General features: G+C 39.0%; 1 protein-coding gene across 2 annotated transcripts in view; it reads right to left on the reverse strand.

Moving 5' to 3' along the window:
* Positions 1-18,917: 18,917 nt before the first annotated feature.
* cnsta (consortin, connexin sorting protein a) overlaps positions 18,918-27,638 on the reverse strand; it is a 118,669-nt gene continuing 109,948 nt past the window's right edge. For both annotated transcript variants that reach the window (XM_028796930.2, XM_028796929.2), the window contains one exon: positions 18,918-21,189. In XM_028796930.2, coding sequence (XP_028652763.2) covers positions 20,981-21,189 — 209 coding nt within the window. In that variant the 3' untranslated portion in view covers positions 18,918-20,980. The remainder of the gene's footprint in view (positions 21,190-27,638) is intronic.

Raw genomic sequence — 27,638 nt, forward strand, 5'->3', positions numbered from 1 at the left:
ATGGTATGGGATGAAGATTATCACTGGCTGCAGCTCGAAGCGGGGTGCCACCATCGAGAGAGACGTGAAGAGGGCAAACCAAATGAACAACTTCTTTAACAGGTTTGACACCCTAACCCACTCTCACTCTCACCTCGGAGTACTGCACCCTCCACACATCCTTCTGCTGATACCAGCATAGGAGAGACATCCCCACCCACAATTACAACAGTGCAGGTAAGCAGAAAGCTGAGGAGACTTCATGCCAGCAAAGCAGCGGGTCCAGATGGAGTATCGCCACGACTGCTGAAGGTCTGTGCATCGGAGCTGGGGGGGGTCCTCTACAGCGCATCTTCAACCTGAGCCTGGAACAGGGGAGAGTCCCGAGGCTTTGGAAAACATCTTGCATCACCCCAGTCCCAAAGGTATCATGTCCTAGTGAGCTGAATGACGAGTGGTTAAATCTCTTGGCACAAAGTCTTGTCTCGCGGGATGTGAAAGTGCCTCTCTGAGAAAGTCACATCTCCTCTCTCTTCCCAAGATTTTTTTTATTATAATATAGAGATATTAATTTAAAACAAGTTATCATTAAAATAAAATACTGACATTTAATTAATTGTAGTGAGAAAACAATAAAAAACTAATTGACAGCTAAAAATGTTTTGTGGAAAGAATGTGAATGAGAAAAATGGAATTCAGCACCCAATAAATATATAAAAATCATATGAAATAATCCTGCGGTGGGTTGGCACCCTGCCCGGGATTGGTTCCTGCCTTGTGCCCTGTGTTGGCTGGGATTAGCTCCAGCAGACCCCCGTGACCCTGTGTTCGGATTAAGCGGGTTGGAAAATGGATGGATGGATGAAATAATCAAAACAATTTTTGTCAAGATATCCCTGTGTAATCTTATGTTGCTACAACCAATCATAATGTCTTATTTCTGTCTACAGCAGGGGTGTCAAACTCAATTCTATTGAGGTTCAAAAATAACATTTTACATATATACCCATTGTGGGCCACCATATATCAACAAACAAGTACTGCCGCATATACTGCATATAATGCAAAGTTAACTCACTCATTCGCTCACTCAAAACATCAACAAAAACACCATTTCCTGTTTAGTTAAAAAGCTGAAATTTGGCAGGATGACATATCTAAGGCAGTAGGTGTCCGCTTGGAAAGGCCATTTCAATATATCAATACCTAGGGCTAATCCCCCACACACTATAGAAAAACTAAATATCCCAACATCTCAAAAATTCCTTGATGGATTCAAGTGAAATTTGGTTGCGTTACAGAAAAGATAAAATTAGCTAACTTAATTTTTTTTTATTTGTCCATACATTTTTGATTTGTCAGTTTTTTATTAATAATATGGTTTGTTCTGAGCTGCACTAAGAGCATGCTTCATGAAAACAAAGTATGGACCAGAAGAGATTGACAGGCCAAACGATTAGCACACTAACCAATAGGGTGGGCAAACAGCTGAAGATTGGGCAGTGTCCTGGACAGGAAAAAGAGATGTGATCACATTTTGCATGGAAAGTTCAGGGAAGCTTAAGAAAGATGCATAGCTCAATGGCTAACAAGCGCTGTTTTTTGCTCTTGAATACTGTTACTTATGCATTCTAACTTTCATTATGGTCATCCATTCCGTTCTATCGACCTCCAGCTGCTGATTGTGGCACTGATAATTTCATGGGAGACCTAGACCCCCACCACTTTTTCTTTAATAGCAGAATAACCCAACATTGGTAATAGATATTGATGCTTGAATTTCTAATGGGGAAGCCAGAGAAATTGTGACATAACCCTCGAAGCTACTGCTCTGCATTCCTTGCTCTTCATGTTAGTACATTAGGGTACTGCATAGGGTACCAGCTCTTATTTATATCAACTTCAAGCACTGCTTTGCTTATTCATACACATCCATGGATTTTAAAGGGGGACAACATATAATTGACGAAAAATATGAAATTCTACACTTCAATGAACAGTGTAAACAATTGAAAATTGTAAAAACCTAATAATGACAATAATAAAGTGTATAAAAATCAAATCAAATTTCACATTATTTCTTACTTGTTTCAATTGAAAATAATACACTTTCCTGTAAATTATGTTTTGCAATGACCATCAACAAAAGCCAAGACCAGGAAAAGCAGAAAAAAAACAGGAATTGATTCAAAGCAGGAATGTTTCAGTCATGAATAAAAGTGTATAGCATGATTAAGTGTAAGCAGCTCCAGTGACCTAATAATAATATTATTACTTATTATTTGACTGAGGCCTTTATCCAAGGTGACTTACTATGTTCAAGATACAGTTGGTTACATTTCTTTTGTTTTTCCAGTTGGGGCACAGACAAATTAAGTGAATTTCTCAAGGCCATACAGTGTTAATGGCAGGATTTGAAACCACAACTTCATGTTTGATGTCCTAGGTCCAAAGTCTTAACTACTGCAACACACTGCCAGCCAATATTATCCCTTCATAAAAAATATATATTTAATGAGTATTGTATACAGACAAGCACTTAGTTAGTTATATAGTAATTCTATACCCGATTAACTAACAGCACTATAATTGACACCCACTATCTTACAAAATTTCCAATGCAAAGCTGGATAACACAGCAAGTTTTCTTTATATAAAAAGACACACAGACACCTCGCTGCTTATCATAAGCATATATTTTCTGCCTGACATCCCTCTTTATTAGTGTTTCTTTTCTTGAACATTGGAAGGGGTTAGGCAAGATGCAAACAGCCACGGGACCAAAATCAGCATTGAATGAAGAAGTCACGGGATTGAAATCAGTACGGAGTGAAAAAATGACATCGTCAAATAAAGATGATTGAGAGCGGCAGTCAGGAGACCTGTAAGCAATTTGTAGCTAGAGCAAAGTACATCGGTATAAACTTACATTCACCTGTGTCATAATCGGATGATACCTGACCACATTACAAACAAAAACAGGTGTAAATATGCTGGTGAGGGATCACACAAGCTACTTTGTAGCTGGTCAGAAACAGATACAAATCACATTTAGCACATTCTACTCACATACAATGGTGGCAGCAGTCAAGTAAGCCATTGAACAGTGGCCAGCCCTGACAAGTATGCAGCTTTAAAAAGTAAGCGGACTTGCAGGAGCAGTGTGTGTGAGTGTGAGTGTGAAGCTGAGCTCTCATCTTTTTCATGAAACTCTCATGTGTTTGGCATCAGGCTAAGTTCTTTATGAGAGTGTGGCATTTCACTTTTTTTCCCACTGTTTCTTGCTGGGTCATTGCAAGAGGCCAGTTTCCATTGTAACCACAGGTTAGTAGCTATGGTCCATAGTGCTCTGCAAATAAGTACAAGTGGACACCGGAGAAGCATTTTAATGTCAGCTATAAATGTAATCCAGCTAAGCTGTATATGCTTACAATCTATATATGAAATAAATGTTGAAGGAGGTCTTTGAGAAAACTAATAGTCACCGCACACTGTATGCAACATGACTTGTATATTGATGAAGCACGCTGTTTAAAAAGCTGCAAGACCCATATCAGGCCTGTGGGCCTTGAATTTGACACCCTCAATCTACAGTATGCCATGGGATGTCAGCTCTACATATCTAATTTGTTCTTTTTTAAGGTACGTGCTCAGTAAAGAACTTTATGTAATATTAATTCAATAAATTGACTGGTCACTTTTGATGCATTTTCCAGGCAAGCACAATCAAATTTTCCATCTATTCTATGACAATATCAAATCAAGAATTGGCTTCTGTATCTTGACTTGGTTCCCCTTCTTTTCCTTCTGGCTTTTTGTTTGCTTATGTATCATCGATCCATTTTCATCTGTTTATCTAGAGTTCTTTCTATTTTATGCTAGTACACCGCTAGAAGTTTTTTTTTGTTTGTTTTCCTGCCTCCCCTCAACACCTCCGTTAATTTTCTTATGGCTGGGTGTTCATTTTGTATCCAGTTGTATCAAATCCAATCCATTGTATCCAAAGCTTGTGGATCTCTCTACAACTGCTCATTTAAGTAGGTACAGTATGTGCGCTTATGTAAGTGAATATGACATGGTTACACATATTTAAAATAAAGTGTGAATTTCCCATTGGGATTAATAAAGTATCTATCTATCTCTATCTCTATTTAAGCTATTGATTTTCACTTGTTAATCTGGCACTTGAAATGCCTCCACTTCTCTGAAAAACTAGCTGCGCTACCATTCTAAGATGGGTTTAAATCTAAGTAATAATGTAGATGTCAGTGGTAATGTTTGCAGTGCACCATCCAACAGAATGCATTTTACAATGCATGTAGTAATAAAATGCATTGCGTTTGTCATTCCAATACTTTAAGCATCATAAACATTTGAGGTAATAACATTTATTACTACAAATGTTTGCGGTGCGCCATCTGTTGTAATGACAGAGACATAGCAACTAGACAGGCATACAGATAGATACACAGACATTTACCCTTTTATTAAGGTGGATGTGCTAAACAATAATCTGAATTGAATGTAATATTACTCTTTATTTTCTTCCATTTACCTCATATTTCCTCTCTTAGTCCAATTGACTCTTTGTATGTTTTTTTCACGCTCATCCTGCGTTTTCAATATTCTTAAAGCAGTATTGAATCTTTTGTGCTCTTCCCAAAAAGTAACGTATAGCCATTAATATACAACTCTTTCCTTTCCTCACTTTTACTTTACTTCAATTTCCATATTTTCTGTTTTCACTTGTTTTACACTTTATCATCCTGGACCTCTTCTATAGAACTTCATTTCTATTTCCTCTTCTTCATTTATTTTGTTTGCTTTCCCTATGTTAACTTTATTTTCACTTTCTTTAGTTTCTTGTTCCTCTCCTATTTCCTCTACTTTTATATATATACTAGTGGGTTCCCGCCGCTCGCTTCGCTCGCCAGCCACTGGCCTGTAAAGAGAGGGGCTGAACGCACCCCAAGGAGACGCAGTCACTCCTCTGAAACCCCCTCTTAAACGGTGATACAATGGGAAACATATGGGTTTTTTTTACCTCCTCTTTGCTTTGTCAGCTGCTGGCTCGCTGATGCTGCTGCCGTGCCACGTGATCTGCATCTCGCACAGCGCTTCGAACATTTAAAAGCCTGTACAGCAGCTGTCCTACTCTTTGTCTTTTATTTCCAGCCCTGAGAGTGGTTAAATCTTTTGGGACAAAGTCCCGTCTCGCGAGACGTGAGTTCTTGGTATTTTTTAGTTTATAATTTAAAAACGGAATAAGAATCTGAAAATCTAACAACATCACATTAAAGTTCAATAACTTCTGAAAAGAATGATAACAAACATATATATATATATATATATATATATATATAGGTTTTAAAATAAGCCCGATTTAAAGCGTAATAAAAAACGTGTCATAAAAATGTCACCGTTGCACTTTTAGGCTTAGGATTTTATATATAGAGAGAGTAGATTCCAAATTCATTCTCTTTGTACACCACTTTTATTTTCACTCTCATTTTTCTGATTCTGGTTTATATTCCTCTTCCTTTATACCTATACCTCTTCAACTCAAGCCATTCTTTATTTTCCTATTTTCAGTTTTGTCAACCAATATCAATTTTACATTTCTATTTCATTTGCTCGTTCACATTTGATTTCCGGCCCCTCTTCTTCTGCCTCTTTCATTACATGTTTCCTTTTTGGCTTTGACTCTGCTTACATATGTCTTACTATATTCTCTGAGACTTTGATTTCCACATAAATCACTTTATTTTATTTTTGTATTTGTTAGTTTTTTTGGCACATTGGAGCCTGCCATATGTTTTTCTTGTCCGCACTGTCCACAGCTCACTCTTCCTCAAGATAAGGAACATAAGTCAGTAACACAGTGAAAACTGACAGGGAAATTGCATGGAACTCAGATATCTTAAAGTATGTTCTTTCAAGGGGGAGATTGGAAAGTGGACAGGCAAGCCTCAAAGAGAACTAGAAGTTAACAAGAAATTCCTTCATTTATCAAGGCCAAACCGAAGGAACAGCTCATTACATCTGGGGTTGTGCTGAGGTACTGGTGTAAAAGGAGTCCTCTTGAGAAGGAATTTAGTACACCTTCAGCAACTGGGAAGGACAGAAACTCAGCGTGAGGCAGGCCAACATTGAACATTGAATGAAAAGGGTCCTCAATTCTGTGGATTTGGGGATGAAACATGGCAGGCTGGCATGGCAGTACTCTATTCAATTTGTTGGAGAAAATAGAAAGTAAGACTCTGAAAACCCTATGCAAAATCATTTTGTTGTACTACTACGTACTTTGTGTTTAAATTTGATTCCTAATGGCATCCTAGCTTTCTTGATATGGAACAATTTATTTAAGTTTTGTGCTGATTGGTCGATTGCCCCATACAGACACAGCACTTTTTAACACTTCCTTATTTTGCCCAGTATATGAATATATCCACATCAAGACCGATTATTGTAAAATATTGTTATATGTTATATAAAGTATATATTATTAATATTCTTTTATTTCAGTTGCCCCTTCCAAAATGTGACTTGTGCATAATTGGTGTTGCCCAGCAACAGACAGAGATGGCTGCGGCCCCTTTTTCACAGATAATGTACAGTAGCTCTACTGAACAAGGTAAATTGTCTGCTGCAGGTTTATGGCATAGGATTTGTCCTAGCACAATAAAATCAGGCAAACTGAAAGCAATATTAGACCTCAGATAATTACAGTTTGATAAAAAAATTGATATTTTTAATTGTTTTTTATAGAACATTTGGTCAGATCTTTATAATACATTGTAGTGGTACGTGGAGTTTGATAATTCCTTCACCTTCTTGCTATGCAAGATAATCTAACATATTGTAACAGTGTTGATAAGCTGCATCAGCCTAGGGATGATTTTACCAATAAGCTGCTAAAGGTATGAACTGGCATTCCAGAATTTAAATGAGTAGCTTCAGAGCCAACAGCAGAGAAGCCTACAAAAACAGCAAGCCTGCTACGTTCCCATGAAATCCAACTAGTGCAGCAACAGTGAACCAAGCTACCTAAAGAAAAGCAAGAATCCATTGGGCAATCCACAGCGAGTACTGCACAGCTCTATTATGTATTCTACAGATGTGAAAAAGTTATTGCTCCCCAGAAAACTCATCTTAATTAAAGAAACAATTAGTGTTAAACAAACTGAATACTACTCTTAAGTCCAGTCTCAATCCACATAAATCTGATCATCAAAGCACAGTAGTTAATGCAAATAACTGAGAAGTACATCATGCCACAATCAAAACACATTTCCAAACCTCTATACAAATGTCATTAATTTGTGGACATTAGTGGGTCCCTGAACTCAAAGAAGGTACAGGTTGCCAAACATAAATAAACAAGGTGGTTTATTATAACAAAATAATAATAAAGAAAAGGGTACAGAGTGTTGGATGCAAAATGTTTAAATAGCATAACAGAGGTTCAGCTCTTCATATGGGGGTTCATCCCATCCCCTCCATTTGGGGTACATAGCTGTCTACTCTGTAGAGTGACTACTTATTTGTCTACCAAATAAATACTTTCTCCTAAGTCTTTTCATGCTCCCTTCTTTCTTCTTTTTTTGCTGGACTCTCCTTGTTGCACCTGTAGAGTACTCACTCTTCCTTTCCTAGTGACTCCACACTCAGTTTTAGAATGTCTGGAAGAAGCATTTGAGCTCCAATCAGGAACTGTTTTGGGGTAGATTCCCCGAGTACTGCTAGGGTTAGAACTGTCCCAGGACTATAGGACTATAGCTTCCCCTAGTGGCCACAGATATTCCAGTAATCAGTATTGAATCCCTGCATTTATGTAAAGACCAGTTCAGCTCCAGATCACTTGTCACTTATAACAGGCAACATACAAGACATGTATTACATAAGAGCCTCCGTACTGCCACCTACCTGACAGGGGAAGAGGAGAGAAACTCAAACACCAACCTGTCTGACCCCCTTTGTGCTGCCTGTAAATTAGCACCTTGGCGGGTGGCCCCTGGCAGCTGCCAATGAATTATTTTCACTTTTAAAATTTTTTTATATAAGTATTCATGCTTTTGTAGGCTGCATGAATGCTGGTCAAAGCCAGTTATGAATTATTATCCTCCCATCCACTTAAATACCGAATCTAGTAATCTGGTTCTGCATTCATGAACCAAGCACAATAAAATACTTGCATGTCTGACCAACATACAACATGTTGCCACTCTTTAATGCCTTGATAAATACAAAAGTATTAAAATATATATAACTTAATTATGTGGTATAGCTTGCAGTTGCCTTGTATTTAGAGAATATAGCAGACAGAACCCAAATAATATTCATCTGACAATGGCAATATAGTGTCACAGTCATTTTAAATTACTTACATTACATTCATTTTGTTTACCCGAAAAATAAATCAGCTCATTTGATGCACTCCTTACCCCTTTTTCCACCCCACTTGTTCACCTGTGCTCCCAGTTCCTGGAAAAGCTGTATGGCAAAAACCTGAGAAAAGCTCCATGCACTATGTAATCACTGTTGTGGTGGTAAACTGCTGTATCTTCAGTTTTTAAACTGGTGCTGTGGGGTGACAAGTCATGACTGTAGAAGGCGTCACGTGTAGGTTTTATCAAATTTATGACAAGACTTGCTCCTATGTAGTAGGAACTTTCAGATATTCAGTGGGCAGTCTTCCATTTCCAACGTCCCACAAGTGTTATTTGGATGGTTACAAATAGGAACCTGTGGTAGAGTTACAATTACTAAGCAAATGTGTGTGTTTATATACATATATATATATATATATATATGATTGTTTTAACATGTATAGCAGTATTGGTTTTTCCTTCAATTTTTCAGTAGTGTTATAAAAGTTAAGCTAGTGCTTTGAACAGTTAACCATCAAGCTTGCTAATTCAGTTGAGCCACTGTTAACGTTTTAGAATCCTTCATCTTTTTATTTTGGGTAAATTTACCACTTTAGAAGATGGAGAGAATCTTTCTTATGATTTTTTTGGCTATTTAGAAAGCCTGGTGCTTATTTTAGTAAGCCTTTTTGTTGCATTTGGATTGCTGGATAGCAGTATTATCTGTACCTGTGTGTGACAAATATGTAGTATACTGCCAGCTTGGAACTGGACAGCCTCAAGGTAGGACAGGGAAAGCAGGACCAGTTAGCTTCTACTCATTTTTATTTACATTGTTTGAAGTAATCACAACATACAAAATATGCAACTAAAAAGTATGTCCTGTATAAATAAAAATAGATTTCTAGTTGGACTGCACACATCTCTGATGCTGGACTGAATGGACGCTCATAAATGTCACTTCTATAATCACATTTCTGTTAGAATCATCATGTGTCACATTGCCCTTATTCAGTTTTAGTAGAGTTATATTTATTTCTCTGTAGTTTTGTCCTTTTATGGAAGCATCATCAGTGACTTTGCATTCTCCTGATGGTCTTGTCAGTTTCTTTTTATGGCAAAGCTATCTTACTGAATAAACTTAAGTTTATGTGGTTTCCTTGAAGTACCGCAAATGGAATTTTCTTTGTTTCAAAAATGTCATTGCCTGAAAAGAAGCTAGTAATTGACATTTAGATGTGTTTAGGTATCTTACACAAGAGAAAGCTCTTTCCATATATACTGAATGGGGGCACTGTTGAGCTGACTCTGAATCCAAATAATGCCAACAAAGCCAACATGTATTAAAAAAAAGGTATACAGTAGCAGAAGGGTAAAGGCAGTTGCAAAAGGAAGGAGTCAAAATAATAGGATAAACACAACATAACGACAGCCATTCTGGGCTTTCATACTGTATATAAAAGTTGATCCCAAAAAAGATAAGGTGGCTGGCCTACCAAAATGATAACTTGAGTGGTCTCCTCCTCTCACCGTCTGTCTTTTCTCCTTCCTATGGCTTCAACCTACCTATCTAGCGCCTTCAACACAATCCAACCTCTGCTCCTTAGGGACAAGCTGACAGAGATGGGATTAGATTCATACCTAGTGGCATGGATCGTAGACTATCTTAAAGACAGACCTCAGTATTTGCGTCTCGGGAACTGCAAGTCTGACATTGTGGTCAGCAACACAGGAGTGCCGCAGGGGACTGTACTTTCTCCGGTCCTGTTCAGCCTATATACATCGGACTTCCAATACAACTCGGAGTCCTGCCATGTGCAAAAGTTCGCTGATGACACTGCTATCGTGGGCTGCATCAGGAATGGGCTGGAGGAGGAGTATAGGGACCTAATCAATGACTTTGTTAAATGGTGCGACTCAAACCACCTACACCTGAACACCAGCAAAACCAAGGAGCTGGTGGTGGATTTTAGGAGGCCCAGACCCCTCATAGACCCCGTGATCATCAAAGGTGACTGTGTGCAGATGGTGCAGACCTATAAATATCTGGGAGTGCAGCTGGATAATAAATTAGACTGGACTGCCAATACTGATGCTCTGTGTAAGAAAGGACAGAGCCGGTTATACTACCTTAGAAGGCTGGCGTCCTTCAACATCTGCAATAAGATGCTGCAGATGTTCTATCAGACAGTTGTGGCGAGCGCCCTCTTCTACGCAGTGGTGTGCTGGGGAGGCAGCATTAAGAGGAAAGACGCCTCACGCCTGGACAAACTGGTGAGGAAGGCAGGCTCTATTGTTGGCATGGAGCTGGACAGTTTAACATCTGTGGCAGAGCAAAGGGCACTCAGCAGGCTCCTATCAATTATGGAGAATCCACTGCATCCACTTAATAGTATCATCTCCAGACAGAAGAGCAGCTTCAGCGACAGACTGCTGTCACTGTCCTGCTCCACTGACAGATTGAGGAGATCGTTCCTCCCCCAAACTATGCGACTCTTTAATTCCACCCGGGGGGGTAAACGTTAACATTTAACATTATACATAGTTATTGTCTGTTTTTCACCTGCATTATTATTATTCTTTAATTTAATATTATTTATTGTATCAGTATGCTGCTGCTGAAGAATGTGAATTTCCCATTGGGATTAATAAAGTATCTATCTAACTCCTGGTGCTGTGCTCCTCCAGGTGTGTCAGCAAATCTGAACTCAAAGCTTCCTCTGAACACCTGTCCATCACAGTGGGGACCAGTGAGCCACATAAAAGTTAATAATACCCCTTGTTGTCACCTGCCAGCCTTTTGAGGTACTCCTGAGTTTTCTCCCGAGTATTCAGACCCTTTGTTGTGGCATTCTTAATTGTGGTCAGGTGCATCCTGTTTGCACCAATTATGATCAAGAGTGTCTAGTCCTTGATTGGAATCCACCTGTGGAAAATTAGAAAGACACACACCTGTGGATTGAAGGTCCCACAATTCACACTGCATGTCAGGACAAAAACCAAGCTATGAAGTCCATGGAACTCTCTCTAGATCTTGTAAAAGAAGCCCAGACACAGACAGACACTGAGACAGCCAGATGTCCAAAAAGCACACTTTTATTCTTCTTTTCTTCACACACAACACCAACCACCACAATACTCTCACGATTACTCAGTCCTTTACTTTTCTTCTGCTGCCTCCACTCCTCTCTCGCAAGCTCCGTCCTCTTCCACCTGACTCCGGCTCCTTGAATGGAGTGAGGCGGCCCCTTTTATAATGCACCCGGATGTGCTCCCTGATGATCTCCCTGCAGCACTTCCTGGTGTGGCGGAAGTGCTGCATGGGCACCTGGAAGCACTCCGGGTGTACCTGCTTCCTATTTCGGCAGCACTTCCTGTTGTGGCAGAAGTGCTGCAGTCCAAGGCTCCTTAGTCCTTCAAGCCCCACAGATCCCCACAGGGTTGAGCCTTCCAGTTCTGTGGCTCCCACACAATCCAGGGTGGCTGCCCTCTTACAAAATGGGGAAGAAATTGACCCTCTCCTGGTCCCCTGCTACTCCAGGCCTCCCAGTGGGGCAAAGGCCCCGGCCATCCATCACAACCTCCTCAATAAAACTATGGTGAGCAAGGGTATAAAACCATTTTTAAAGATTTGAGTGTTCCCATGAAGCACACTCACCTCAATAATTGTGAAACAGAAGAAGTCTGGAAGCACCAGGACTCTTCCTAGAGTTGGCTGTCTGGACAAACCGAGTAACCAGGCAAGAAGGGCCTTGGACAGGGAGGTGACCAAGAACTCAATGAGTCAACTCTAAAGGCATTTTCCCACTGCAGGAACTTTGTTTTCAGGAATCAATGAGTTCCTGTATGACGCAGGCCCTAGGCCACTTGTGGTCCCTGACCACTCTTGTGTGTTGCATTTCCATCACACAACTACCTACCAGGAACTACAAACAACCCGAGTTCCTTCAGTGGGAATGCTACAAAAGTTCCTCAGTTTCTTATAACTCCCTGTTTTCTGAAAAACGTTCCTGTGGTGGGAATGCGCCATTACACATCTTCAGAAGTCCTCTGGTGAGAGGGGAGAACCTGTTGGAAGTACAATCATCTCAGCAGCACTCAACAGTGTTTATGGTGGAGTGACTAAGCAGGGTTTTCCAAATGACTCTGAATTCACAAGGAAGAAATATTCTCTGCTCTGATGAGACAAAAATTGAGCTCTTTGGGCAGAACTCCAAGCACTATGTCTGACCAAGATCAGGCACTGCTTACATCTTCCTAGCACCACCCCTACAATGAAGCATCAAGGTATGGGGGTGCTTCTCAGCTGCAGGGACAGGAAGACTGCTCAGAATTGGAGAAGGATTAATGCAGCCAAATATAGACAGGTTCTTTAAGAAAACCAGCTCCAGAGTGCAGGCCACCTCAGACGGGAGTGGCAGTTGACCATTCAGCATGCCAACGACTTGAAGAATACTGTCAAGACAATGCTGGAGTGGCTTTGGGTCAAGTCGCTGACCATCCTTGAGTGGCCCAAAGAACATCTGTGTAGAGACGAGAAGATGGCAGTGTACAGATACTCAATCTAATGGAGCTTGAAAGGATTTGCCAGGAAAAAAATGGATAAACTTCTCAAATCCAGATGTGCAAAGCTTGTAGAGTCTCACCCAAGAAGACTTGAAGCTGTAATTGCTGCCAAAGTGGCTTCTACAAAGTACTGATTTAAGAGTGAATAGTTATATAAATGAATGATTTCAGTTTTTTATTTTTAATAAATTCAAACACCTTTCTGAAAAAATGTTTTAATTATGTCATTACAGGCCATTGAGTTTAGACTGATGAGCAAAAATGGCAAATTTATCCATCCATCCATCCATTTCCCAACCCGCTGAATCCAAACAGGGTCACGGGGGTCAAATTTATCCATTTAAAATTAAATCTATAACAACATGTGCAGAAAGTAAAGGGATCTGAATACTTTCTGAATCCACTGGATGTCTTTTTGAAACATAATCATAATAGCAGAATGACCCAAGTTTCCCATATTCATCTGCTTCTCCATTGACAAGGATTCCAGTTAATAAAATAGATCATTACTTCATTAGTTGCCCCAACAAGCCATTTAAAACAATCTATCGTCAGTCATGATTCTCTGAAAACGATTTTGAATAATTACACACCTTTTGTGTGGGGACTTTTGATATCTCCCAACTTATATTTATTAATAAAATGCCTTTCCATCATACCCATGGAACCAATGATTTTCAATGCTAATTTTGGTTGGGCTGTGAACCAACTGACAAAATACTCAAATACAAAGTTTACTTTATGCGTAAGATAATGTATTTTATAGTTTACGTATTAGGTAATATTTGCTGTAATAAGTCATTTTAAAATGCTTGAAAGGGTAAAAAAATGCAACTTCTGAAAAAGAAAATTTTCACATATAATTCATTATTTGAATTTTCTTAATGAGAGTGAAAGAAAATGAATAATGTTCTTTCTTTAAGAACCATGAATATATATTGAGGACTGTGTCATTATTCAGTTTCACATATAGATTAATATTCCAGATAAAGCCCACCATGAAGTGAACCTGCAAATAAATGTGTGAACATTATGACGTGCGGCCGTGTCCCATGCCCGGCCAGGACACCCCTGCTGCATATGTTCCGGGGGAGCAACCATGGGCAGCTCAATGCCTCCCCCGAGGCGCTTGGTGGCAGTTTCCCTGGCCGACAGTGATTCCCCAACCTCCCGCAGGGCTCCATGGGAGATGGAGTCCTCCACAGCCTGGTTAGGAGCTGGGGTGGCCGCTAGGGGGTGCTGCCTGGATTCCACAGCCTGGCTGGACAAATCTTCAGCCCCACCCGGAAGTGCAATTGGGACCAGGTGGGCTATAAAAGGGGCCAGCCACCACCACTCAGTGGCCAGAATCGGGAGGAAGAGGACAAGGTTGCCAAGGAGGAGTGGTGGTGCAAAATGGGAGTGTTGTGGTGCTTTGAAAGTGCTTGTTGGGATTGTGTATTGCCTGTGGGGTTCACGGGGAAGACGTGCCCCACAGGTGAAGAAAATAAAAGTCTCTGTGTTTTTTACACGTGTCTCTGTGTCAGTCTGTGCCGGGTCGGGCGCTATATAGCGTCTAATTCACAACTTTCAGTTTTGGAAAAAGCAGGGCTGCAGTGCTGCGACTAGATGGCAGAGCTCTTACTACAAGAGAAAATGGTGGCAGAATTCACACTATCAGCATCGTAATGGAACAACATACATAAATATACTTTCTGGATGTCACATGGGTTAGAACTAATGAGCCATCCAGTTTGGATATGAGCCAAGCCACAGATCTTGTCTTTAATCTTAAAGCCACAAACTACTTAGACACAAACATATGTTATACACTTTACAAAAACTAAAAATAGCTTTTGATGTTCATATAATGTGATCAAGTTTAGCAGATTACCCAGACGTTTTAAAGAAATATTTTCATGCAACTCAAATGACCTGCTCAATTGTAGAACTATTTCAAGGAAAAATGCTTCGGTAGAGAGTTGAATAATAAAACCAATAATTTGCAGAGGCCTCACTGCGTCCTGGCAGTATACACTTAACCAAAAATTGACTTTAAACAGCACAATGTTAAAAGCCAGCTGAGAACATTTTCTCAGAACACCAAAGCACTAGTAGTGTCTGGACTTTGAGTCGAGTTTATTGTGTCACAGGGAAGACGGGGTATGAATGTAACAGAGATGTAGATACCTACAGTAATAAACCCTGAAGGGAGATCCAACTGAAACTGTGGCAAAACACTGGCTTTTGGCTAACAAAGTAAAGCTGGATCTGTGCAATAATTGTACCATGAGTCTGCTCTACACACCATTAGATCATTTATATCTAATATATCAAGCTCAATGAGTGAGTGTCTGTGTTTGTTCTTTATACAATTAAATATCCTTGGTTCGATCTCAGCAACATTTTGCACGCATATGCTATTTTATCAAGAAGTGACACTACACTTCTTTGGAACCCAAAATTTTGACCCTGGGGGGCACCTTTGGTTGGGAGGTTCCTTTTTGCTACAGTGACGTTACCCAGATTTGCAGCCCTGAAATAAATTAAAAGAATTTGTAACTTTAGGAAACACCATTTGTAGAAGTGCCTTAAAATTACATACAAGTGCAACGCTGGATGCTAATGCTGTTAATTAATAAAAACGAATATAGTTCAATGAAGAAAAACTGAAATGGTGAATGGCGTAGAAGTGGAATGATTACTTTTTTATTTCATTATTACTGTAGCTATTAGAGAAGATAGTTCTGGTTTCTAACACGGGTCACTTTGTCTCTGTCTCTGTACAAGAAAGACCAGTAAGTGGAGAATGGAGACCTTGTAACGCCCAAGAACTGTCCTCTCCTCAAGCTAGTATGCATGGAAAATGTGAGTAATATGACATATCCAAAATGGGACCCAAAAACCATAACCCTCCAAAGGACCAAAGAAAAAACATTATTTTAAAAATGATCTGGAGATATCAGGACAATAAAGCTATAAGGAAAACAAATATAATACAGTTTATTTTTATATAGCCCACAATCACACAAAAAGTGCCACAATGGGCTTTAACAGGCCCCCAGCATTGACTCTCTAAGAAGACAGGGAAAAACTCCCAAAAAACCCTTGTAGGGAAAAATAAATGGATGAAACGTTGGGAAAGGCATTTCAAAGATAGACCCCTTTCCAGGCAGCTTGGGCGTGCAGTGGGTGTCAAAAAGAAGGGGGTCAATACAATACACAGAATAGAACACAAGTAATCCTCAATACGATATAATAGTGCAATAGAAATATTACAAGTACAGAGCAGAATTCAACAGCAGATGATATGACATAATACGATTTGAATTTGTTCAGAAATGAGCTTGATGGACTGGTCTATCCTTGTTTATAATTTTGTATTTAACAGAAGGATGACAGATCCATTTGCTCACATGATTACGTAAACTAAATAAGCCAAAATGAAGAAATATTTGCGTGTCTTGATATAGTAAGCACCTCTAGAGTTTACATACCTCAATTCAGTTTCTTACTGTGGTTCCTTCTTTGAGGTACCTTCACATTCTCCTTTTTAGCTTCCCCTGGAAAATCACAGATATTAGGCTGATGGCTGACATATGTCAGTTTAACATCTGTGGCAGAGCGAAGGGCGCTCAGCAGGCTCCTATCAATTATGGAGAATCCACTGCATCCACTTAATAGTATCATCTCCAGACAGAAGAGCAGCTTCAGCGACAGACTGCTGCCACTGTCCTGCTCCACTGACAGATTGAGGAGATCGTTCCTCCCCCAAACTATGCGACTCTTTAATTCCATCCGGGGGGGTAAACGTTAACATTTAACATTATACATAGTTATTGTCTGTTTTTCACCTGCATTATTATCATTCTTTAATTTAATATTATTTATTGTATCAGTATGCTGCTGCTGAAGAATGTGAATTTCCCATTGGGATTAATAAAGTATCTATCTATCTATCTATCTATCTATCTATCTATCTATCTATCTATCTATCTATCTATCTATCTATCTATCTATCTATCTATCTATCTATCTATATGTCTGTGTGCTGTGAAGGTCCAACACTCAAACAGGCTGTTTCAACATTGAGCTCGTCACCCCATCTGTAGCCCTGAGGAGATGAGCAGGTTAGGTGAGCACTCGAGTGAATTGACTGTGGCCAAGTTATTTGTCCTCATTTAACATTTTTCTTCCGGAGGCTGCATAGTTTTTTCTTGCAGAAAAGTTGAAAGAGGACCAGCTATTAAGAGGGCTAAAATGGTTGCATTAGAGCCTCGGCAGAGCATCACCACAGAAGATGTTCAGCATGTCTATGAATTGCAGACTTTAAGATGTCATTGTGTGCAAGGGATATACAACAAAGTACTAAATATGACTGCTTTAATATACCTGCCATTGCTATGTCCCAAACATTATGGTGCCCTTAAATGGAGAGACCATGTAGAAAAAGTGTTGTCATTTCTACATGGTGTGACCAAACATTTGCAAATACCTTTAGATTAAAGTCTGCATTGTGCACTATAATCAAGTTTGAATTGTTTGACTTGTAATTTGTAACTGTGGAGCAAAGGGGTTAATCAAAGAAAAGTGGGACTTTGTCTCAAACTTTATACAGGTCATTGTTATCAAATTTATTTTGAGTATTTTGTCATCTTTACTGTTTTTTGGGTTTCTCCTTGTTATAAAGATGGTTTTGGTGTGCTACAAGGAAGTGAAAATAGTTTTACAAAAATAAACTGAATTTATGTCAAATATCACACTTGCACTTGTAAAAAATACATACTGCAGACAAAAAGCACCTAAGGCACGCATTGCTCTGTCCTCTGATCAGATGAACCCGCAGGGAGTCCTTGAATCTTTGGACTCAGGCGAGCTCAAGCACAACTCTGTCTGCATTCTTTACGCAGGACCTCAGTTGTGTGGTAAATTGGCTGATCTCTGGACTTTAAACCATAAGGTTGCTGATTCAGCCCCCACTTCTAACTTACTGTGTGAAACTGAACAAGTAGCATATCCTGCCTGAGCTCCACTTATTTAAACAAAAAACAACAGATAAACAATTGCACTAAAGCTGGAGACCAGAAAATGTCTTGTATTATTGTTAGAAAGACTGTGCATACCAAAATAAAATGGATAAGGGAAGCCATCATAAATAAATATGTTTTTTCTAAAATAACCTAATGTGATGGAAACCGGGGTGTCAGCAAGCCCCAAACCCCCAAACATGATCACACCAAGAGTCCTAGGTTCAAATAACATTGCGTTTATTGCATACACTTAAGAAAGGTAAGCATAGCACAAAGGTAACATACTGTAAGCGCAAGATTCTCTTTCTCTCTCTCTCTCTATCCTCAATAGTTCTCACCACCACCGCAATGCCATCCTCCGACTCGTTTGGATAAGGGAGTGCCGTCCCTTTTATTAAGGACCAGCGAGTACTTCCGGTGCCAGGGCCACTGCCTGATGGAAACACTTCCGGGTCATGTGAAAGTCCATTATAGCAGGAAGCTTGTCACTCTACAGTGCCCTCTTGTGGCACCCAGTGACCCCAGCAGGGCTGTTCTGCTAGACTACATCTTCCGGCATGCCCTGCTGGCTTCCAACTGGGCACCGATATCTGGGGCCACTGCCGTCTAGTGTGTTGGGGGAGTAAAAAGCTCCCAGAAACATCATCCATCTTTAGTCAGCTGCCCGTCCATCCCTTCTGGTCTTTCCTTCCGGGTCTGATCCCTTTCTCCTCCCCAGCCATGATGTCAGTCTGCCTGTTAGGAGCCTCCTGTCCGGGTAAGGAATCATCCCCTCTTCTGGCCAGGATGCCCATCCTGCCCATCTGACATCTACGTTAGGTGGATATTGTGAGACACCCATTTAAAAAAATGTTTTAAGAGTTTGAGGCCAACTGACTCATTAATCCAGAATCAATTATAAATGTAAAATCTTCTCAGAGGGTAACAGATGCAATGCTAAACATTATGTAAGGTGGACAAAAGATTTAATAAACAAACTTTAATAGATCACAAGGCTGTTTGAAGTTATTTTTTATTAAGTTTACATGTCAAGGTGATTTCTTGACAATCTATTTAATATTAATATCATGCTTTTTAAATGTACATTTGTGTTCCTGTTATAATCTCTTTCTTATATAATGGCTCGGTAAATTTACACTGCTTTTTAAGAGGGAAGCTCTTGTTGTATTTGGACATAAACCATACATAAATAAAAACATTAAAACAAAGGACACACTCATTAATGCAGAAGATGTTTTTCCCCTAGCCAATGTGTTCATCAACCCTGAATTTTGGGTTTTTACAAGAAAAATTAGAAAATCTGGATACATCATAAGACATACATGAACCCTAGATACAATATATACATAATAAAAAGATTTCAAAACATTTTAGTGTATCTTGATGTTTAACACAATTCAATCTAATATTTAAGTTGTGAGGATTTACAATGTGGCAATGTCTACCAGCATTAAATAGCAAATATAGATGTCATGTAATACCCAAGACAGAAATTGGGAACCCAAATATACAGTAAATACACAACAAGATTAAACAGTTCTGAACAAAGAACACATGCAAATCATTACAGTGTAGACTTTAAAAATTATATCTTGTTATCCTTACTTACCTTACATATTTATAGACTAAATAAATAGTTGAAAACACACATTTTGAACAAGTGTGTCTGTCTACTGATCCAGCCAGAGACATAAATGTATTTAAAAAAAGATGTGTAAAGCCAAGTGTTTTAGGCTTTTCCTTATTTTTCAAGACCCTTTCTTCATTTTAATATTTTAAAATAACAGTTAAATTCAGGTAAACAGAGCCTATTTGGATCTTCAGAATTTTCAGTCTAAGTTCTTATAATGAAGAAAAAAATGTTACTAATATAAAATAACTACATTTCCAATTTTCAAAACTGCGATGCCCTTTAATTTATGTATTTGTAAAGCTGAACGTGAAGAAATTGCACACTGTACTTTTCCTATGTAAAGTTTATTTATCAGCTTTATCTTAATATACTATTTATAATAAATAAATTTGGGGAAACATATAAATAAAATTTGTCACTTAAACATATCAGGCCATTTAAGAAGTAGCCTTGTACTTTTCAAACCAATTAAGACTGGGTGCTTTGAAATGCATGTCACATCAGAAAATTGCAATTTGTCACACTTATGTATTCCATGAACAAACTATGTACTTTTATATAGTCAACCAACTACAAAGCTAAGGTTGTGCGAATTACAGCATTTAAAGCTCCCATTTACTTCCGAATACTTTGTGTTACCACGTTTTACTCTTTTCTGGCAGATGTTCTTATTAAACTTCACTGTGACATGTATTCTTATCAGATAGATAGATAGATAGATAGATAGATAGATAGATAGATAGATAGATAGATAGATAGATAGATAGATAGATAGATAGATAGATCTTTATGTCCCCAAATAACCTTCAGAACAAACCGGGCTTTTCACTTTAAGTTTGTTAACTGTTTAAAAATGACAATAAAAACCTTTAAAATGCTACCATTTTGCCTGAAGAGAAGACAATATTAAAATACCAACCTGATATTTTATACTTCTTATCTGTGCAATATTATTACACGATTAAGACCTTAAAACAAAAACATTTTTTAAACAATATTCCAATATCTATGGCAGTGTGTTTCTCTTTCAGTTTTAAATATGCTTTGAGCAGACTAATGTCTCTGAATGATATTGTAACCGTGTCTGTCTAGTGCTCTGTCTCAGCTTATTTTAAAACAAGATTTATAAGGAAGCAGAAGAAACAAGATACCATATGGCCATTACATTTGGTCTGTTTAGAAATCCATTTCAGTTTCCTCTGTCACCCTTGTGCTGTTACTTGACACACAATGACACTGATCAGTGTGTGATTGGGCCAATTTATAGCAAATGGTTAGCTTATGACAGCAGCCACCCGAGGGATAAGCTGTACTGAAGTAATTAATGCCTGATAATGTTCCTTATGCCATCATCATGGTATGATTTCACAGGGAGGGATACTGAAGGAGAAGGTGCAAGGAATACAGTTCACTACTCCAGGCAGCTAAGAGCCTGGGGACAGCCAGTGTCTGAGCTCCTCTATGCCTTGTTGAATCTGAGTGAAATAAAAGTCCATGTTCTTTGCAAAATCTGTGCATACATTTGAATCGACATCCCCAAAGGTGCAGTATAACGCAGTCCCTCCAACACTGATGAAAACTGTTGCAATGCACAACAGGACTAAAAGAAGGCAGGAACCACCGCCCTCTTCATCTGTAGAGAGAAAATAAAGCATAATAATTATTTAAGTAAAAATGACAGGTAATTACTGCCATGACAGTTTTGTAAGTGTTGCTCCCCCAGTTCCTTCACTATAATTCAAAAAGCATGAGCAACTTGGACAACTTAAGCTCAGCATAAAAGCATCAGTGTACAGTACATAGTTTTATTTATTTTAACCAAATTATATCGTGGATGAAATGTGGAGACATATAAAAGACATTTATTCAGTAAACTATATTAAAGAACCATATTTTTAAATACTGGGTTTATTTTCCTTTATACTGTGAGAGTTTTAACTTTATAGTATGTTAATTTTAGAGTAGAAAATCAATCAAAATGTTTCCTTGTATCTGTAGAGGGTGGCTGTTGGTTTACATTGGTCTTCATGTTCTGTGTAAAGGAAGAGTTCATATAAATAGCTTTAAAAGGCTTAGAATTATAGCAGGCATTTGTTCAATTAATGTAATGTACATTTGACCCATCTAATGCAGTAAAACCTCAAATTTGAAACCACATTATTTACAGTGCATCCGGAAAGTATTCACAGCACATCAGTTTTTCCACATCTTGTTATGTTACAGCCTTATTCCTAAATGGATTACATTCATTTTTTTCCTCAGAATTCTACACACAACACCCCATAATGACAACATGAAAAAAGTTTGAGATTTTTGCAAATTTATTAAAAATAAAAAAACTGAGAAAGCACATGTACATAAGTATTCACAGCCTTAGCCATGAAGCTCAAAATTGAGCTCAGGTGCATCCTGTTTCCCCTGATCATCCTTGAGATGTTTCTTCAGCTTAATTGGAGTCCACCTGTGGTAAATTCAGTTGACTGGACATGATTTGGAAAGGCACACACCTGTCTATATAAGGTCCCACAGTTGACAGTTCATGTCAGAGCACAAACCAAGCATGAAGTCAAAGGAATTGTTTGTAGACCTCTAAGACAGGACTGTCTCAAGGCACAAATCTGGGGAAGGTTACATAAACATTTCTGCTGCTTTGAAGGTCCCAATGAGCACAGTGACCTCCATCATCGGTAAGTGGAAGAAGTTCGAAACCACCAGGACTCTTCCTAGAGCTGGCCGGCCATCTAAACTGAGTGATCGGGGGAGAAGGGCCTTAGTCAGGGAGGTGGCCAAGAACCCGATGGTTACTCTGTCAGATCTTCAGAGGTCCTCTGTGGAGAGAGGAGATCCTTCCAGAAGGACAACCATCTCTGCAGCAATCCACCAATCAGGCCTGTATGGTAGAGTGGCCAGACGGAAGCAACTCCTTAGTAAAAGGCACATGGCAGCCCGCCTGGAGTTTGCCAAAAGGCACCTGAAGGACTCTCAGACCATGAGAAAGAAAATTCTCTGGTCTGATGAGACAAAGATTGAACTCTTTGGTGTGAATGCCAGGTGTCACATTTCGGGGAAACCTGGCACCATCCCTACAGTGAAGCATGGTGGTGGCAGCATCATGCTGTGGGGATGTTGTTCAGCGGCAGGACTGGGAGACTAGTCAGGATAAAGGGAAAGATGACTGCAGCAATGTACAGAGACATTCTGGATGAAAACCTGCTCCAGAGCGCTCTTGACCTCAGACTGGGGCGACGGTTCATCTTTCAGCAGGACAACGACCCTAAGCACACAGCCAAGATATCAAAGGAGTGGCTTCAGGACAACTGTCCTTGAGTGGCCCAGCCAGAGCCCAGACTTGAATCCAATTGAACATCTCTGGAGATAATTCAAAATGGCTGTGCACCGACGCTTCCCATCCAACCTGATGGAGCTTGAGAGGTGCTGCAAAGAGGAATGGGCGAAACTGGCCAAGGATAGGTGTGCCAAGCTTGTGGCATCATATTCAACAAGACTTGAGGCTGAAATTGCTGCCAAAGGTGCATCAATAAAGTATTGAGCAAAGGCTGTGAATACTTATGTACATGTGATTTCTCAGTTTTTTTATTTTTAATAAATTTGCAAAAACCTCAAGTAAACTTTTTTTACGTTGTCATTATGGGGTGTTGTGTGCAGAATTCTGAGGAAAAAAATGAATTTAATCCATTTTGGAATAAGGCTGTAACATAACAAAAGGTGGAAAAAGTGATGTGCTGTGAATGCTTTCCGGATGCACTGTATTTTAATTCAAACACTCCAAGTAAACAATTTTCTACATTGAAAAAATACTCCACCTAAAAATGATACATTTTATTTCACTTAACTTTCGATGTTTATAGTGATGGCCGAGAAATGCTTTTAATTTTCATGTTATTATGGACAATGGTGATAAAGTTATTTTTCATTAAAGAATATTTAAGCAAAAATACATGCTGTATGTCTGAAACACTGTGAACATATAACTAGATACCTGACATTTGGATTATGCAACATGAGCAATTTGAGATTTTTTTCATGGATATTTTGATATAGATTGGTATTTTTCTGCATTATCCCCCCTTGAAGTCTGCTGTATCAGGAACTTTGTTTTGTCTACTCTCCAAGAAAACATCGGGTTGATTTTCTGTAATCATTACTAAAGAACATTGTGCATGTAACAGATAAAAAATATTTATCACTTTTGGGTGGGGTACGAGCGGAGTTTACAGGGGACCAATCATCACATGTGGAATACAGGCTCATAAACTGACACAATGAATGAAGATTCATTTCCCTCCAGCACATTTTATTTTAAATATTATAGCACCATAATCTTATTTTTTTTTTGTTATATATTTCATGTTTTGGTTGCAAAACATGTTTTCCACACATACACTAACTACAAAGGTTTACTGCATGTGGTGCAAAAAGTACAGTTTATTATTTACTGTGAGCTTAAAGTAGAACATACTTCAGTTAAAAACTACACAATTTATAAATCCTTGAGTTTTCATTATTTTTTCTGAGGCTATGCTTACATGTATACATTTATAACTCAATAACTGATGGTCAGTCTGATTAGTCACAAATTAGTAATTGCAGAAATGTCACTGCAGTAGTGAAGTGCATCACCAGTGCACTTTTGTGAGACAGACACACCTCAGGAGACCATTCACCTCTGCCACTCTACTGCATTTGATTGACATGCACAAAAACTCTTCACACAGTGCAACACAGATATGACAAACACTTTCACTTTGCATCATCACCATAATCAGATCACACAATACATGTGTATTTCAAAAAATGAGGATGATTTTATTTTTATAGAATCTGCTGCAAACAGAAAGAATGCTGGTTAAAGGTTATACAGTAAATGTTTTATACTTGGCAGGCATTTACAGTGATCCGGCTTAAAGGAATGTAAACATGCTGAACAAGGAAAAAAAAATGATAACCTGCCTCCTGCAGTATGCATGTGTAACATAAAGTGCCTATAAAAATTATTCACCCCCTTGGAACTTTTCACATTTTATTATTAGCACGGTGGCGCAGTGGTAGCGCTGCTGCCTCACAGTAAGGAAACCTGGGTTCGCTTCCCCATGTCTGCATGGGTTTCCTCCCACAGTCCAAAGACATGCAGGTTAGGTGCATTGGTGATCCTAAATTGTCTCGAGTGTGTGATTGGTGTGTGGGTGGGTGTGTGTGTGTGTGTCCTGTGGTGGGCTAGCGCCCTGCCCGGGATTTGTTCCTCTCTTGTGCCCTGTGTTGGCTGGGATTGGCTCCAGCAGACCCCTGTGACCCTGTGTTAGGATATAGCGGGTTGGATAATGACTGACTGATTGACGTCATTGAATCACAGTGAATTTCATTTGGCTTTTTGGACACTGATCAGCAGATAAAGACTCTTTAATGTCAAAGTAAAAACAGTAATCTAAATGAATTACAAATGTAAAACATAAAATAACTGATCACATTGATTGCATAAGTATTTACCCCCTTCAAGTCATAATTTAGTAGATGCATCCTTGGCTGCCATGATAGTCTTGAGTTTATGTGTACAGGCCTCTCTCTATCAGCATGTATCTGCACACTGTCATTTTTTCCCATTCCCCCTGGTCAAGCTCTGTCATGTTGCAAGAGGTTTGTGAGTGAATAGTCTTTTTCAAGTCCAGCCACAAATTCTTAGTTAAATTGTTGTAACAAAACAGGTATGCTTTTACTCAAGAATAAAACCAAAGAAAAAGAAATTGCTCATCTGACATGTTGCTGAAGCCCAACTATCAACCTGTACAAAGTAAAACATGTTTGCATACATGTGTTTGCGCGTTTCACTTTTAACTAATTGTCACAGTGGAAACGCTGCTCCAGCACAGGTCTGTGCAGATAGCATAGTGGACAAGCTACCGCTTAGCAATGGAGAGGTAACAGGTTCGAATACTGAATTGGTCCTGCATTTAGCGCTTTGAGTAGTGAGCTGTTGATTATTATTATCATATACAAAAAACATACATCTGGTGGTGTGAATTTGTAATATCCTGTGTAAATTTATGAGACTTCTAAAGGATGTTACTTTTCCTCGCACACGGACATTCGTATGAACAAGTCATTTGAATGTTTTTTTTAATTCAGTTTTATCCTTGGACTCTTCAATAAAAAAATCATTCAAATGGCATGTTGATAAGAATGTTTGTGTGCGAGGAAAAGTAACATCCACCACAGACACTGTGGTGTCTGTTTGCTCAACAAGACACCAACAAGAAATGATTGAGTCATCTCCTTTAATCCCTGAAATGACTGAGTGAGCTGCAAACCGTTTGTATGTCTCCTTTTATCCCTTCAGCACTAACTTTTACAAGCACCATAAATTTCTACCTGCTGTTACAGACTCAAATCAAATGTATGTTTTTAATATATAATAGTAACAATAATAGCAGCTCACTACTCAAAACGGTAAATGCAAAGAGAATCCGGGATCAAACCTGCAACCTCTTGATAAGACAAGAGTCCTTACATCTGCACCAGATAAGCTGACGTGTCTAGTTGTGGGTTTCGCTTTTTACACATTGCCAGTAACTTGTAAATTGAATGATTTCTTTTTCTTTGGTTATATTCTTGAATAAAAGTACACTTGTTTTGTTAAACCTTTTGTAAAAGTGCTCATTTGATATTTGGACTTCAGTCTTCACACAATATACACTTCATGTCAACATTATGTCAATTATTATAACATGAAAAAAGTTTCTGTTTTAGTTAGGTGTTCAACATTTCTTGCCTTGCATTTCCTGTCATCCTACATTTACACAGATCATTGTAGACACGGAACACACATGAAATGTATGTATTCCAAATAATTATATATCATTTACCCTATATACCGTACTTCCAGACACCTAACTCCCAAATAAAGAGACTTGAGCTGGGAGAATTTTGCGTCTGAATTGATGGGATAACATTTGCAAAACAAAGACGCTGATGACGAGGTGCAAAGGAATTTAAGGTGGCCCAGCATTTCATAGGCTTCAGGGATTCCAGTGTTAAAGACGTCTTTAAATGTAAACTACTGGCACCGTTAGGCAAATATGACCTCAACTTGATTCATCTTATTCCCAAAGACAAACCTGTTATTAGACAGCATCCTGTTACCATTAAACTAGTGAAGAAGTGGAGCCTGCAGAATGAAATGGATCTTAATGATTGCTTCCAAATGACAGACTGGGAAATGATGTGTGAATTACATGCAAACAATATTGAGGAACCCAGTTACTGCATCACAGACTAATATTAACTTCTGTGTCGACACATTGGTACCCTGAAAGACAGTGCATTACTTTCCAAACAATAAACCCTGGATTACTAAGGAGCTAAAAAGGTCTTCTGAATGAGAATAAAGAGCATTAAAATCAGGTAGCAATGATGCTCTGAATGACGTACAGCATGTACTAAACAAAATGTGGAGTGAAGAAAAGGAAAATTACACAGCTAAAATAGAAAACAATCTCAATAAGAATAACGTGAAGGGGTTCTGGAATGGACTGAATATATTAGACTCAAACAACCAGGAGCTCAGGTGATAGGAGGGGATATGGACAAAGCTAATGCCCTGAACCAATTCCTTAATAGATTTTTCCCTCTCACTGCCATCTTCTTTCAATGGCCAGTCTCCCCACACCATCCCTACCACATCAACTGGATAGGTCAGTGACCAGTCCACCTCTGACCATCAGTATGTGCTGTCCATAACTGAAGACCTAGTAAGGAGATGGCTGAGGAAGCTACACACAGGAAAAGCTCTGAGACCTGATGGAGTTTGGACGACCAACTGACAAACTTTGTGGTGTCCTCTGTCACTTGTTCAGTCTGTCCTTAAGACTTCAGAAAGTGCCACTGCTTTGGAATACATCCTGCATTGTTCCTGTTCCAAAGAGGGAACTTATGTGGCATTTACGTCTCACATAATGAAGACCTTTGAAAGACTGGTCCTAGACTATATTAGTTCTCTTGTGGTTGACCACCTGGACCCACTGCAGTTTGCCTTTCAGAGTGAAGATTGGATGTAATTATCTATCTGCT

This window comes from Erpetoichthys calabaricus, chromosome 3 (assembly GCF_900747795.2).
Source record: "Erpetoichthys calabaricus chromosome 3, fErpCal1.3, whole genome shotgun sequence".
NCBI lineage: Eukaryota > Metazoa > Chordata > Cladistia > Polypteriformes > Polypteridae > Erpetoichthys > Erpetoichthys calabaricus.